The sequence below is a fragment of the Pholcus phalangioides genome, unplaced genomic scaffold (genome assembly GCF_987345545.1).
Source record: "Pholcus phalangioides strain wild (caught in Gottingen) unplaced genomic scaffold, Ppha-v1.0 ptg000015l_1, whole genome shotgun sequence".
Classification (NCBI taxonomy): domain Eukaryota; kingdom Metazoa; phylum Arthropoda; class Arachnida; order Araneae; family Pholcidae; genus Pholcus; species Pholcus phalangioides.
Window position 1 is genome coordinate 15,637,977 of NW_028301608.1, and position 15,176 is coordinate 15,653,152.

The 15,176-nt window shown below is 36.0% G+C and overlaps 1 protein-coding gene across 1 annotated transcript; it reads left to right on the forward strand.

Moving 5' to 3' along the window:
- The first annotated feature begins 1,545 nt into the window (after positions 1-1,545).
- Positions 1,546-13,009, forward strand: LOC149075529 (uncharacterized). The gene is made up of 5 exons (XM_089242906.1): positions 1,546-1,744; positions 7,191-7,333; positions 8,811-8,906; positions 9,981-10,065; positions 12,456-13,009. Exons 1-4 carry the CDS (start codon positions 1,693-1,695, stop codon positions 10,032-10,034), a joined length of 345 nt encoding a protein of 114 aa, XP_089099032.1. The 5' UTR covers positions 1,546-1,692; the 3' UTR covers positions 10,035-10,065; positions 12,456-13,009.
- Positions 13,010-15,176: the final 2,167 nt, after the last annotated feature.

Here is a 15,176-nt window from a genome sequence, read left to right on the forward strand (position 1 = left end):
TTATGGTTTGAATGCATGTTTCAATACAAAAAAGAAATTAAAATTCTCAAAATTTGCCGCCAAGCAGTCGAGTGGTTAGGAAGCTAACCTCTCACTGTGCAGGTCTGGGTTCGGTCATGGATGTTTACTAACACTAACGAATTCCCTGGACAGATCATGTTAATCCCTTGGGAATACGTGAGGGTCACGTTATTATTATTTATTATTACTATCAATATCTCACTCTTTAAAACAATATAGTGACTTTTTTATTTTCGCTTTCTTAGGGATATTTTCATGTATTTTTATTAAATATAAATTCTGTAAAATAGGTACAGGGGTGTCCTACGAATTGTGTCCGAAAAAAAAAAACTTCTATACGGTTTATTTTAAAATTATAGTAAATATTAGCAAAAAAAAGAAAAACGATCGAAATTAAGCTTAATAGTTACACTTCAATAAAATAATATAATTGGAAAAAATTCAAAAAAACATTTATTTTACTACCCACAATTAAAAAAAACCGTCAATCAGCAAAATTTGCACTTTTTTTTGTAATATTATACCGGAAGAAATTTTTTTCCTCTGAGATTTTGATGAAATTTTTGCTTTTTTTCACAAATACAACGCCACAACAGGCAAAATGCCCAACGAGGTGGCTGAGAAAAAGATGCCCATAAAAACATGGATGTCATATATTTCAAAAATATAGCAACCCAATTAAAAATTCCCTGGACGGATGTCTCAAAATTACGAAAACTGGTATAAATTAAGAATTTCTGTTCTCAATATCTCATTGAATTTTCATTAAAATACCACGGACAGATTTATTTTTTTCTGTGCATTAAATTGAAGCATAAATTTTATTTACTGATATTTTTTCTTTCGCTAAGAGCCTCGTGAAAATTGCAATTTTTAGGTTTCGCCCCAATTAATATTTCACTCGTTTTTACTGATATTTTTCTCATGTTTTACTTTAATTTAAAAAAAGAAATCAACCGTATAATTATTTCTTTTACTGTAGAAATATCCTTTTCGGATACTTATCACGGAACACTAAATAAGCGAACAATCTAATTAACTAATCTAGCTCCTCCGAATGTGAAAACCGCAGTTGGATAGTTAACTATAATTCTAGAATTTAAATATTTTTCCCTAGAGACAAGTAAGTGTCACGGGTTTTCGGAATATTGAGGTTTAGTATTCTTTGCATCTTAAAGTTGACACATCCTTAAGTCAATGTGTCTTCAAGATTATTGGAACTTGAAGCAATTTCAGAGATAACCCAACGAGACACATTGGACCAACATTTTAATGAATCCGCCTACGCAGGTTAAACACTGCATCGTAGTTCTCCATAAACTTCACCACAAGGATGAGATCGTTATTAACAGAACAACACAATGGGCGCCACTCCTTCCTGGCTAATGCAATTTACTTTGTGAAGGGTTCTTTCTTTTCTTTTAACACACTCCTTGCCTTTTTTTTTTTTAAATTTGGTGCCGGTCGCCATTAGCAGGCATCTTGCCAGTCACAGAAAACTTCCGCTTCTTAAAAGAAACAGTTGCGCGGGGCGCAGGTTTAATTTCAGCGCGTTTGTGTCCGTAAACATCATCCTCATGCCATACACACATTTTATTTGTACTAGTTTTATAACAGGTCATTATTTATAACGTGAATTTCTCCAATTTTTGTGATAATTTTCCATAAATCATGGGTTGCGTCGCTTCTGTGGCACAGTATGGAAAATACATGACCAATGAAGGTAAGTGGATTATTGATTTCCCAAAATGTTAATTGAAGTTTTGTTAATAAGTTTCGTTTCGAATGAGATATGTAAATAAATATATGTCTATTTATAAATGCACTTCTCAAAAGGCGACATAATAAGAAACGTGTTGGGATCGTGGACCTCGTTTGTACTTTTGGATGTCGACCAGATTAGTGGGAATATTTTTCCCAGGTACGATACCTAATTGGTTTTGATTCTCGTCGTTTTCTAGGTGCACGCCCAAAAAACGCCTGGAAAATTATACAAATTGAAATTGCAATGACAGAAAATATTTACAGTATTTCTCATTCGAGTAAAAGGCTGAATTAAAAATTTTTTTTAAATCAATTTTCTTTGAAAAAACCAATCATAACGCTTGTAAAAATATTGCAGATTCATTGGCATAAAATTTGATTATAATATTTACGTAAATTGAGTTATTTTTTATGGGTATCTCTTGAAGAAATCATTTTTTTTTACATTTTTAACAACTTGATTTTTCGAGATTGCTGAAATATTTCAAAAATGGATCGTATCAAATCACGCACTGGAATGAAAAATCCTAATGTGTGTGTGTGTGTGTTTTTTTTTTGATGACGTATAAGAAATAACGTTTGTTATAACGTTGTTTCAAACAAATTGTAGGAAAATCATAATTGAATGAACCTTACTCAAAACCATCTGTAGCTCGATGGAAATGCTACAGAATTTCGTATGAGGAATAATGAAGACCCGGCAAGAAGTATTCTGCAAGAAAAGAAAAGTTCCGAAATTCGACGATAGGAGGAAAAAATTGGTTTTACAGTGCTAGAAGACTTGCGATGGGCAACGATTGCGATGACGAAACCGAACTGAAACCTCACTTTTTTATTTACGACTTGCAGTGTTCAATTGCATCCACCGTTCTTACCTTGGACTAATAATAATAATTATTATTATTCGTAGTCTAAGGGTCTCCTGAATTGAGAATTTCATCCTGTGCACAACATTTCCTACAACCGGAATTCCTATCGCTAATAACGTCTGAGAAGTAATGGGGTACGAGTGTAATGTCTTCATATAACCTCTCGGGATGGGCCAGCACCTCTTGGAGAAGTGACGAAAAATGATGAGAATGTCATCATTTCTATCTGTAGAGGTGCTGGATGGCCACCTGTCATGACTCTGAAGCAATGTTCATCACAACCCGTGTTATATTTTTAAGTTTAAATTATCAAGATGATAAGTTCGAGATACTACTATCAAGATAGACCTTGGAGATCATCCAGTTTCTTCAAACTTCCAAACCAGTGATTTCAACGAGTGAACTGGAAATGTACGTGAACTTATAATGGATTCTCACAATTCACCAAAAACAAAATCAGTGCGGCTGCTGCATTGAACTGGTAAAGGTGAAATAATTTCACTTTTAACGCCCGCCGAGACGTAACGTACGTTCGTAATTGAGCAGAATTGAAAAAAATCTGAATTTCTGATGAATTTCGTTAATTTTCATAGGTTGAATTTGAAGCTGTTGTTGTCGAAACAGTCATAATGGAGTTGACGCTCGTTATAACGACACCTTACGTTATAGCGACCATTCCATTACACACAACGCCCGTTAAGATAAATCCCAAATGCTTGCATATAGTTACTATCATATATGTTTTACTTTCGATATAACGACCTTATACAAATACAAATACAAATACAACACCACAACAGGCAAAATGCCCAACGAGGTGGCTGATAAAAAGATGCCCATAAAAATATGGTTGTCATATGTTTCAAAAATACAGCAACCCAATTAAAAATGCAATTAACACAAATTACAAACAATATATACACATGATAAAATATTATACAATGCCCATAAAGAATACTTATGGTTGTCTTATTCTAAGAATGGATAGCTTCCCGATTTACCCCAACATGTTTATCGTATTTCTTTTTAAACGTGTCAATTGTGTTACAATTTACTACCTCCGGGGGTAAGCTATTCCATTTATTAACAACCCTATTGGAGAAAAATTCCCTGCGACACCATAACCTTGCATTGTCCCTCACCAATCGATACTGGTGTCCCCTTGTAAAAGCAGTCGATTGGCGGTGTACTAAAAGTTCATGGTCCATCCTATCCATCCCATTGAAAATTTTGAACACTTCGATCATATCTCCTCGACACCTGCGTTCATCCATTGTAAACATATTCAAAAAATGAAGTCTTTCTTCATAACTCAAGCCCTGTGTGCCAATAAGGACACGCGTAGCTCTTCTCTGCACCCCTTCAACCAAGTCTATGTCCCTCTGTAGGTATGGTCTCCAAAACCTTACAGCATACTCCAGTCCAGGACGAACTAAGCCTCGAAAAAGCGGAAGAATGACTTTAGGAGAACGCGAAGAGACCTTTTTGAAAATGAGACCAAGCATTCTATTCGATTTTTTGACAACCGCTGAACAATGTTCAGAAAACTTAAGTCGCTCGTCAATGAGAATTCCCAAATCGGTGACTCTAGTTGCATCCGGGATAGTGACACCATTCAACTCGTAAGAGAACCGTGGGTTGTTCGAACCAAAATGAGCGACCATGCACTTATCTACGCTAAACGTCATGCTCCATTCATTTGCCCATGCTGCAATCTTGTTTAAGTTGGTCTGGAGCAACTCCCTATCGCTTTCATTCCCGATTACCCCCATTAGCTTCACATCATCTGCGAATTTGCTAGTAATTCCATCGATACCCTGATCGAGTTTATCGATAAAAAGTGAAAAAAGTATGGGGCCAAGGACACTTCCCTGAGGAACTCCACTTGTGACGTCTGTCCAACCAGAGAATTCCCCGTTCACCATAACTCGTTGCGACCTATCTCTTAACCACGATTCTATCCAATTCAGCAAGTTGCCCCCTATTCCAATCTCGTGTAAACGCTTCAAGAGTTTGCCATGTTGGACCCGATCGAATGCCTTCTGGAAATCAAGGTAAACCACGTCGACATTTTTGCTCTTACCCAAAGCCTTAGTCACGTAATCATAGAAGCAAAGGAGGTTAGTTACACATGACTTCCCCTTCCTGAACCCATGCTGATTATCCGACAATACATTATTCTCGTCTATCCACTTCACAAACTGCCTTTTGATGATAATTTCCAAAATTTTCGCGAGGGAGCTCGTCAAACTCACTGGACGATAATTAGACACCACTTCTCTACTACCCTTCTTAAATATAGGAACAACGTTAGCCAGTTTCCAATCTCTCGGGACGATACCCTCAGCAACACTACTCCTGTATATCTGTGCGACTGGCCCCAACAATTCATTAGCACCTTCCCTGAGAACCCTGGGATAGATATCATCTGGTCCTGGTGCTTTGCTTGCACATACATTTCTTAGAAGATTTAGGACCTCCACGTCTTCCACTTGAATATCGTTGAGCGTTTTATTACCCCATGCAACACCCGTATATCGAATATCATTATCTCCATTAAAAACCGACGCGAAAAAGTCATTGAAAGCACTACACATGCCTACATTGCTCTCTACTTTTGAGCCTCCTATCGAGAGGGGGCCAACTGTCCCCTTACATCCATTATTGACGTATCGAAAAAATGATTTTGGGTCAGAGCCAATGTTATCCGCCAACCTAGATTCAACTTGCTTTTTACTATCCCTTATCGCTTTCTTCAACAGTCTTCTTTTATCAGTAAACAATGATAGGTCACCTCGTCCACTTTTATACTCTCTGAATGCTCTTTTCTTTTCAAGATAAAGGTTCCGCACGCTATCCGTGAACCATAGAGGGTGTGATGTACAAACACGCTTTTTTCGAACAAAGGGTATGACGTCGTGCAAAACAGAGGACAGCTTCGTACTAAATTCTTCCCATTGACTTACCACCCCTACTGATTCCAACCGGTCTTTGAAAACTTCCGCTAACCTTCTTCGCAAAACATCAAAGTTAGTTCTCCGAAAACAAGGAACCAGTCTTTTGTTATCAACCTTACCCGAGGAAAAGTTACAGAGAAATCTGACGATACGATGATCACTGGAAGAAAACTCTTCCCCCACCGAAACATGTTCAACTAGATCCTCAGAACTAGTAAGAACTAAATCCAAAATAGCAGTACCCCTAGTGGCTTCTGATACATGCTGATACAAAAAATTTTCGAGCACCAACTTAAGAAAGTCTCTTTCATACTGATTTCCAGATGAAAGGTTCTCCCAATCAATACCCGGGTAATTGAAATCCCCTAGTATGAGAACCCTCTTTCGCTTACACATGTAGGAAATTTCATCATGCATTTTGGCGATATAATTTTGATCCCTATTCGGTGGATTGTAACAAACCCCAACAATAAGCTTATGACGTCTTTTGTTCTCAAGTTCAACCCATATGGTTTCAATATCACTTCTCTGCACGTTACACTCTCTAGCCTTCAAACATGATTTCACGTATATCAACACTCCACCCCCTTTCCTATCAGATCTATTTCTCAAAAAAGTATCGTATCCGGAGATGTGTAAGAAAGATTCATCCCCATCGTTTGCCCAAGATTCTGTAATGGCTATAAGATCCAAGTCCTCCACAACTATCATAGTTTCTAAAAAATCTTTCTTGTTACCCAAGCTCCTGGCATTTATTAACACACATTTTAATTTGCCCGGTGGTTTTCCGGGTACCTTCCGGGTGGTACCTTCCGGGTGGTACCTTCTCAGTATAACGTCCATTTTCGTCGGGTCGAAGGGGGCCGTTATATCGAGCATCGAGTGTAGATAGCAGCACTAAAATTCACGCACACCCAATAGTCTAAGAAAACCAAGCACGAGCCTCGACGATAGAGAGTGAATCAGACTATTGGGTATACAATCGCACACTTCTGGCTCAACTCATTAGGTAGTAAATTGACTATAGACCGGGCTATTGGTTGGTTTGAGATGAAGGAAGAAATCCGAGATAGTTCAGAATTCACATTTCAAGGTTTTTCGATACATTTCGAGTAAATTATTTTCAGCTGCTGAACCGTAAGTGCACCTCGTGCTCATGTAGAATGTCTCTACAGAATTTCTAACGAATTAGTTACGTGAAGGAATGTGAGCGTGCGCGGCCCTTACGTATTTATGTTGTCTTAGTTAAGAGTGCTGCTATCTTCATTCCATATTTTGAAGTGAAAATGGAGGATGCCTGAATTTTCGTGTATAATGTACGTATCTTGCTGAAGATCTTCCAGCTCTATGCGGAGACGAATAAAGTTTCTACTACATGTGCTCCCTATTGGCAAATTTTAGGATTTTTATTAGCGGAATCACCCAGTTTATCAGTTCCCCCACACGGAATTTCGCGCCATCTATGAGCGAGATGGCTTTGAGTTGTGTCAGTTAAATATGGCGACTGTTCACAATTAATAATATGAATTGAAAGATGCATTAATATCAGGGTTTTACATGATTTTCACACAATTACCAGGTAGTCATACAGCGATGGAAAATTACTCACCGATGGACGATGATGTGTCGCATGATGATGTCGATGTAGCCAAAGATTTTGAGAAACCTCCACCGGAAACGAAAAAAGTGGGCTCTTCGTATTCTTCTTCTACTTCATCTTCAGTAAGTTTTTTTTTTGTAATCTGACAAGTGATCTCTACACTGACTTGGAAATCGATATCAAGGAATATCGCGTCTTCTTAATCAGCATTCATCAAGAAGAATCTGATCATTTGATCATTTTGTCGCACCACGGTTATTTTCTGCACACGAGGGCTAATTAGACCGTGACCTACAATTTATTTCCGATTCTGAACAGCAGGCTTGTTTTTTATACTCATCGAGAGGTTGGTGCGCTAACCCCTCGATGGGGGACTTCCTGCGGTAGCAATTTTTTCTGCTGTCATGTCACCGTGTCTGTTGTACCTATGTGTCAGGAAAGTTTTCTGACAAAGACGAACCGGGTATCGAACTCGCGACATCTCTAAACATGCTTTGGTACTTTAGGCGAGTACCTTATCGACCTGGGCTACCGCGACCAATTAATTTATCATCATGAACATCCTTTCATCCTTAGAAGAATCTGAACATACAAATTAAATTCTCTGGCTGTTTTTAGATGAGTTTGAAATCCCGTCAGAAATCGTCCATGGTCGTTACTCGATTAACAGAGGTAGGGGCACACACAACAACCCTTTTCTGAATATCTGCTTCTCTTGACTTTTCCTGAGTTTTTGCTCTTCCCCCCCCCCCTTTTCCGCTACTTTGTGGATTTCCACTTTCTACTCTTTCTGCCCTTTGCTGAATCCATCCCTACTCTTTTGCTTTTTTTCTGCTCTCTTTCTTTTTACTCCTCTTTTGAATTTCTGCTGTTCTGCTCTCCCTCTGTTTGCTTCTCTTCTGAATTTCTGCTGTTCTGCTTTCCCTCTTTTGCTCCTCTTCTGAATTTCTGCTTTCCCTCTTTTTCTCTCCTCTTCTGAATTTGTGCTCGCCCTCTTTTTTTGCCTGCTTTCTCTCTTTTTGCTTCTCTTCTGAATTTCTGCTGTTCTGCTTTCCCTCTTTTTGCTCTACTTCCGAATTTCTGCTCTTCCCCTTTTTTGCTCTACTTCTGAATCTCTGCTCACCCTCTTTTTTTGCTCCTCTTCATAATTTCTGTTCTCCATATTTTTGCTTCTCTTCTGAATTTCTGCTTTCCCTCTTTTTGCTCCTACTCACAACTGCCTCCCCCGAATTTCTGCGCTCCCGTTCCTATTTCTGAATTTCTGCTCACAACTATGCTTTTCTGAAATTCTGAATGTAGGTCCATCTTATTTGTTTATTTCAGTTTTCCTCGAGATGACGATTAAGAAGACGTTTACATCAAAGCCTCCTAGATAATAGTATCTAGGAGGCTTTGGTTGTATGACATGATATCAGTTTACCAAGTTGAAGCAAGTGAGCTCCCATGAGTTGGAGTGTCATTTGGTGCTCACTTATTCCATATTAAAATTTAGAATGCTTATTATTACATAATTCTATTTTCTCTCTCGAAAGAAAATAATTAAAATTATGAAATAAATGAGTGTTAATTTGTGAAATATTTTTTTCTTTCTACATGAAGCAATCACCTGTACCTGAAGAGAAAGAATTGCAAAAAGTACAAGAAACGACAATCGAAAGGGAAAAGACGAAGAGCTGCAGTGGAAGTCCTGTTGAGGTAAATCGTGTCTCACGTAATGCTTGCCGATTAGGGACGGGTCGTCAATGTATGGGATGATTTACGTATGGGGGGGGGGGCATATTTTATCGAGCCAATTACAGAACAATGTGGGACAGCGCCAAAATAATCGCCAACCTTTCCTTAAGTTATCACAATTGTATCAAAGAAATCGCTAATGACGGGGGGTGAGTGGTATATAGACGCCACCATTACTACTACTACTTTGCTGTATATGCATCTCGTACACATTGCTCTGCGGAATTTCTAATGAATCGGTGCATGCTGGAATGCGTGCTCTGAGTGTATGTGTGGTCCTAACGTATTCATGTTGTCAGAGTTGTACTTGTTTAGTGTTCTTGCTGCTGTTGCCATCAGTCTTCCATATTTTAAACTGAAGATGGTAATTGCTTGAGTTTTCGCGTTACAATAGTATCATGGTAAAGATATGCCTGCTGGCGTGAGTATTGGTCTTTAGACAGCTAAACTCCATTCAAATTGAAACCTACAACAGCAAAATCACGGAGCAAATGTGAAATGAATTATAACGGCTTCTACTATTAAATACAGATTTGTAATTATAAAGCTACCCATATGAATAAATTCATGCAATAGTTATTCAGAAGCGAAAATCATTCTGTTCGCTGAAAAGAACGGAACATCTCTTTTAAAATAAGCGGGGAGGGCCGGAAAACGTGAAAAATACCAGAATGTCCTGGAAAATACGGGTCATCTGATCACCCTACAAAAAGCATAAATTTTTAAACGTATTAATAATTCTCAACCTGTACAATATTGAAAGCATCAGAAAATTTGGTTTCTATAATTGTGTGTTTTATAGCTTTATTCTCTCAGGAATTTCTTTCATTTGAAAAAACTTTGTTTGAATTTTTGAGAAATTGAGTTTGTTTTCCCCCCAAAAAAAAACGCTTAAAACCAAACAATAATTAGTGAGTTTTTTTTACATTAGATCTGTTTGACAGACTTTTAGTGGAACTAAATACATACATGTATCAAGGAAATATAACATGTGAAAATCAATGAGTTTTATTTGTTGTTTCTTTTTTTGTTTAGACGACGCAGTACACACAGTATTATGAAACCAGAAGTGTGCTCAAGAAGCCATAAATCTAGTGTTAGTGTCTGTTCAGCCGCCACAGTAAGTTACTGCAAACTTTTTTGTCAATAAGAAATGCTAGCAAAACCGAAAAAAAACCATATCGGTTGTATATGCAATGATACCCCGAATTACGTTAGCAATTCGTTCCAAGATCAACGAGTTAAATTTTCCCACTGATATGCAACTACGCTTCATGAAAATATAATGGTCATATACAGTCGACACTCGTTATAACGACCCCATATATACCCCGTTATAGCTACCATTCCATTATAACGACCGGTAGGATAAATCCCAAAAGTTTTCATCACACGACTGTCATATATGCTTTACTTTCGATTTTACCACCCTCCCAATGTAATGTCCGGAAGAAGTGGGGGAGTGTCGTTATATCGAGCGCCGACTGTAATGAGATCTTGGATAGTATGCAAATGCATAAGTGCATATGCAATTGTGTATTTTAGCATTTTTTATAGTTACTGCATATAAATGCGTAAAATTACCGAAATTTTAGAATAAGTGCATTTTTTTAGAATTTTTTTTTTATTAATCGCATGGTACTAATGGTTTCAAAACTAATTTTATCTTTTTATTCTTCAAATTTAATGAAATTTCTTTAAATTTTTTAAGAAAATATTTCATCATTGAGTATTGTTTATTTTATATCATATTTTGTGGCATTTTTAAATGCATATTTTTTTACATTTTTAAATGCATATTTTTTACATTTTTAAATGCATATTTTTTTACATTTTTAAATGCATATTTTTTTACATTTTTAAATGCATATTTTTTTACATTTTTAAATGCATATTTTTGCATTTCTAAATGCGTGCTTCCTTCATTTTTAGTGCATATATTTCAGTTTTCCAGCATTCCTCTCTTTTCTCTCGGGGCATACTTCAGTGCTTTTAATATGCATATTTTTCATTTTTGGGTCATATTTTCCCTCTTTAGGGAAACTTCAGCATTTTTAAATGAATATTTTTTATTTATTTTACGTATATTTTTCAATTATTCCCATGGGACACATTGAAGAATTTTTAAAGTATATTTTCCATTTTACGCATAGTTCGATATTCTCAAATGCATATTTCAACAGTTTTTTATGAATTTTTTAATTTTTCCGTGTACTTTCAAATGTATGTTTTATCATTTTTGTGTGTATTTTTCATTTTTAGTCTCATACTTTACCACTTTGCGAATTGGCTGGCCAAAGTCCGAATTTCGGACATCTGCCTGGTCAACCGACCGATTTCGGGCTTTGGACGTAACATATACACTGTACATATTTTTCAAAAAGTACATTTTCGTTTTAAAATTTTGATATCTAATTTCACACCAGCGAGAAAGAAACTTTTTTCGGTTTGTTGCATGCTCAACCCACGGCCTGTGGGCTAAATGTGGCCCTCGGAGTCATCTAATGTGGCCCGTGACAAATAATGTTAAGTAGTTACCAATCCACTCAAGTATCCCACAAAAGATTATAAAATCACTCGAGTGGCCCATTGCGCACTTCTAGATTGTTTAAACAGGACCGTCATTTCAACTTTTTCCGGGGGGGGGGACCTTTTCCGGGGGGGGGGACAAAGCACATGTACTCAATGTATGTATATATATATATATTGGTATATATATATAGCATTTTTAGTGTATTTTCGAAAGCCGGGGGGAAATGACGGACCTGTGTTTAAGCTACCAACGACGCATATCCAAATCACTGAAGTGATCCCCAAGCACATTTACAAATCACTTGAGCGACCTGCTTGTTCGAAGCACATTTCCAGATGATTGAAGTGGCCCGTGGCACATTTTCAGATAGCTTGAATGATTCGAAGCACATTTCCAGATAGCTTGAATGATTCGAAGCACATTTCCAGATAGCTTGAATGATTCGAAGCACATTTCCAGATGATTGAAGTGGCCCGTGGCACATTTTCAGATAACTTGAATGGTTCGAAGCACATTTTCAGATTGCTCAAGTGGCCCGCGACATGTTTCAAACCAATAAAGTGGCCCCCACATTCCCCAAAAAATTAAGCACCTTGTCCTAGAGAGTTTAGTGTACCTAATATCTAGGACATATTGTTTCCCAAACATTTTGTTCCATTGCTCCGTTCATCAGAATTTTTTTTCTTTCATCCTCTCCTAACTCAAGTGCACCCATAGGATCCTATGTTGTTAAATCTGCAGCTTCTATCGCCCATCCGGGGCGATATTGCCCACTTTGTAAAACACTTATCTAGGAGGTATTGGCTTAACACTCGGCTGTCCAAGTACAAGTAATTACGTCCCTGTGAATAATGGAATTAGATTTTTTGGTGATAAAATCCGTGTCATCTTCAACGTGTTTCGCCATTTCTTTATTCTGAATTCTACAATTTTTATTTGTTCTATGACTCATTTCAATGGAATTTTGTTCTCTTTAGGAATTACAAGACTGAAATTTATAAAGACGCTCCTGAATCCGAGAACTTACTGAGAAGGACGATGCAGTTAATGTCGTTGTAGATGTTAACTAAGCACATATCCCATAAATTGCAAATATTAGTAATTTAGGTGTTTGGTCCACTCCATGATGTTTTTTTAAAAGTAGAGAAAAATTAATTATATAAACTTATCTTCTTCTGTTAACGGCTTTGAACTGCTATAATTCAAACATTTATTTCATGTGTTAAATAGGATAATAAGATTAATTTTAGAAATAAAATGTTTAAAATTATGTCCACGATATAAAAAAAAATAATTAAAATATATTTTTGAAAAAAAAATGAATTTTTTCCCTAAAAAAAAAAAAAATTGCAAAGCGATCCCAACTACTATTTATTATTTGACTCTTAAAATTTGCTTTTTTGACGTATTTTGTATCTGTCTGTACAGTATTATGTATGTGTCGAATATGCTTCTGAATATGTGTTTCGTGATCTCACTGTACTTGTTCATGAATGATAGTAAAATTAATCTTCGATTAAATATTGTGTGCAACATTGCTTCAAAACATATTTGATTCTTTTGTATATGTAGCAGTTGATGGTTTTCATGAAAAAATAATGTAAATTTATATGTTTATAAAAATAATGTAAAACATACAGGGTGATCAGCGAATAAGCCCTTATTTCAAAATTAAATATCTCTACAACAAAGATCAATAGAATTATACGGTAAACGGTACGTTTATTAGCAAAACTGTAAGAATGTTGTACAGAAATTTCGAAAATTTAGTTTTTTTTTTTAATTTTTTAAAATTAAAGGAAAAAAAAACGGGATTTTGATGTTCCGAAAATCCTCATTTGTGTGAAGATAAACCACTGCATTCGCCTAAAGTTACTGCATGGGCTGCGGTATGCGCCAGAGGCATTATCGGCCCCTTCTTCGTGCGAGAAACGATTACTACTGAACGTTACGTTACAGTTTTGGAACAATTTGTCAGCACACATGGCGCATACCGCAGCCCATGCAGTAACTTTAGGCGAATGCACTGGTTTCTCTTCACACAAATGAGGATTTTCGGAACCCCAAAATCTCCAGTTTTTTTTTTTTTTTTTAATTTTAAAAATTTAAAAAAAAACTAAATTTTCGAAATTTCTGTACAACATTCTTACAGTTTTGCTAATAAACGTACCGTTTACCGCATAATTCTATTGATCTTTGTTGTAAAGATATTTAATTTTGAAATAAGGGCTTATTCGCTGATCACACTGTAAATAAATAATTATTTCTTACATAGGAAATATTTCGTCATCAGATTGTAATTACGGTTTCAAGAATGCAAAAATGAAAATGTTGAACCATATATTTATCATAGCTGTCAGCTTAGAATACGGGTGGTAGCACCAATTAATATAGACTTACATATTAATCGTGTGCATTAACCAGCAAATTCGGGAAAATTCTCACTTGCCTCTATCTTCAACAGATATTACCAAAACAATACATAAACTTTCACTAGTCTTCAAGTCTTTGTTTTAATTAATTTTTTCTATTGTATGAAATATAGGCCTATAGATGTACATTATATTAATGTCTGGAAAAGATTTTAATATTATGTACCCATGACATTGTGATATCTCTTTAAAATACGGGGCAACTCCAAGACGCATGGCTACCCCCAATACTAATAATACAACAATGAAACCAAAAAATTATAAAATGAATCAAATGCAGTATATTAGAAATTAAAACGGAGTTAACTCACTCATTATCTCGTATTAAAGGGTCTCATACCTTTTAACTTGGTAAAACACTATGCTCTCTAATAGAAATATCATTAAAAACTCTATTTAGCCATTGATTTACTGTATTAAAAATTTTTTTACACATGTTCTTGATTGTATGTGTATCATATGATGGTAAACATGTCTTGGATATTTAATTTTTTTGTAAACTTTCAACAAAAAAAATGCATTAAAAACAGCTGCTCACATGATAAAATAACATCACATCAATGTAACTTGATAATTATTAATTCAAAATAAAGAAAACTGCTCAGTTCACACATATATGAAACGAAGCAAAAGTTTGAGATTTCATTCACTCAATGAAATCTGAATTTCAAAATTTAAATTTAAAATTTAATTTTGAATGAGATTGGAGAGTCAAAGAAATCTCAACCTTTTGCTTCATTTCATGAACACTGAACAGTTTTCTTTATTTTGAATCAATTTCTGTTCAATTACCTTGACTTTATCATACGCACAAACTGTTTTAATGCATTTTTTTTGGAAATTTACAAAAAAATTACGTATCCAAGATGTGTAAAACTTTATAGAAGCAAAGGATATATACATAGCACATACAATCAAGAACATGTGTAAAACATTTGTAATAAATCAATGGCTAAATAGAATGTTTAATACTATTTGTATTAGAGATCATAGTTTTTTTACTAAGTTAGAAGGTACGAGACCCATTAAATCATAATTACGCGTTTTATTAATCTAACGATAAAAATAAACTTTTAAGGTTTCTCATAATATACAGGGTGTACCTAAAGTGATGGTCAGAACTGTAAGGGGGGTGATAGAACTCGCCAAAATAAACAACTCTCACAATACAGTGTGGGGGGTCAGAAAGCAAGCCACGAAGGTGGGGGGGGGGGGGTTCTCTGGATGAAATTGGCAGAACCCATCATTCAGCTGCCATTCGTCGCC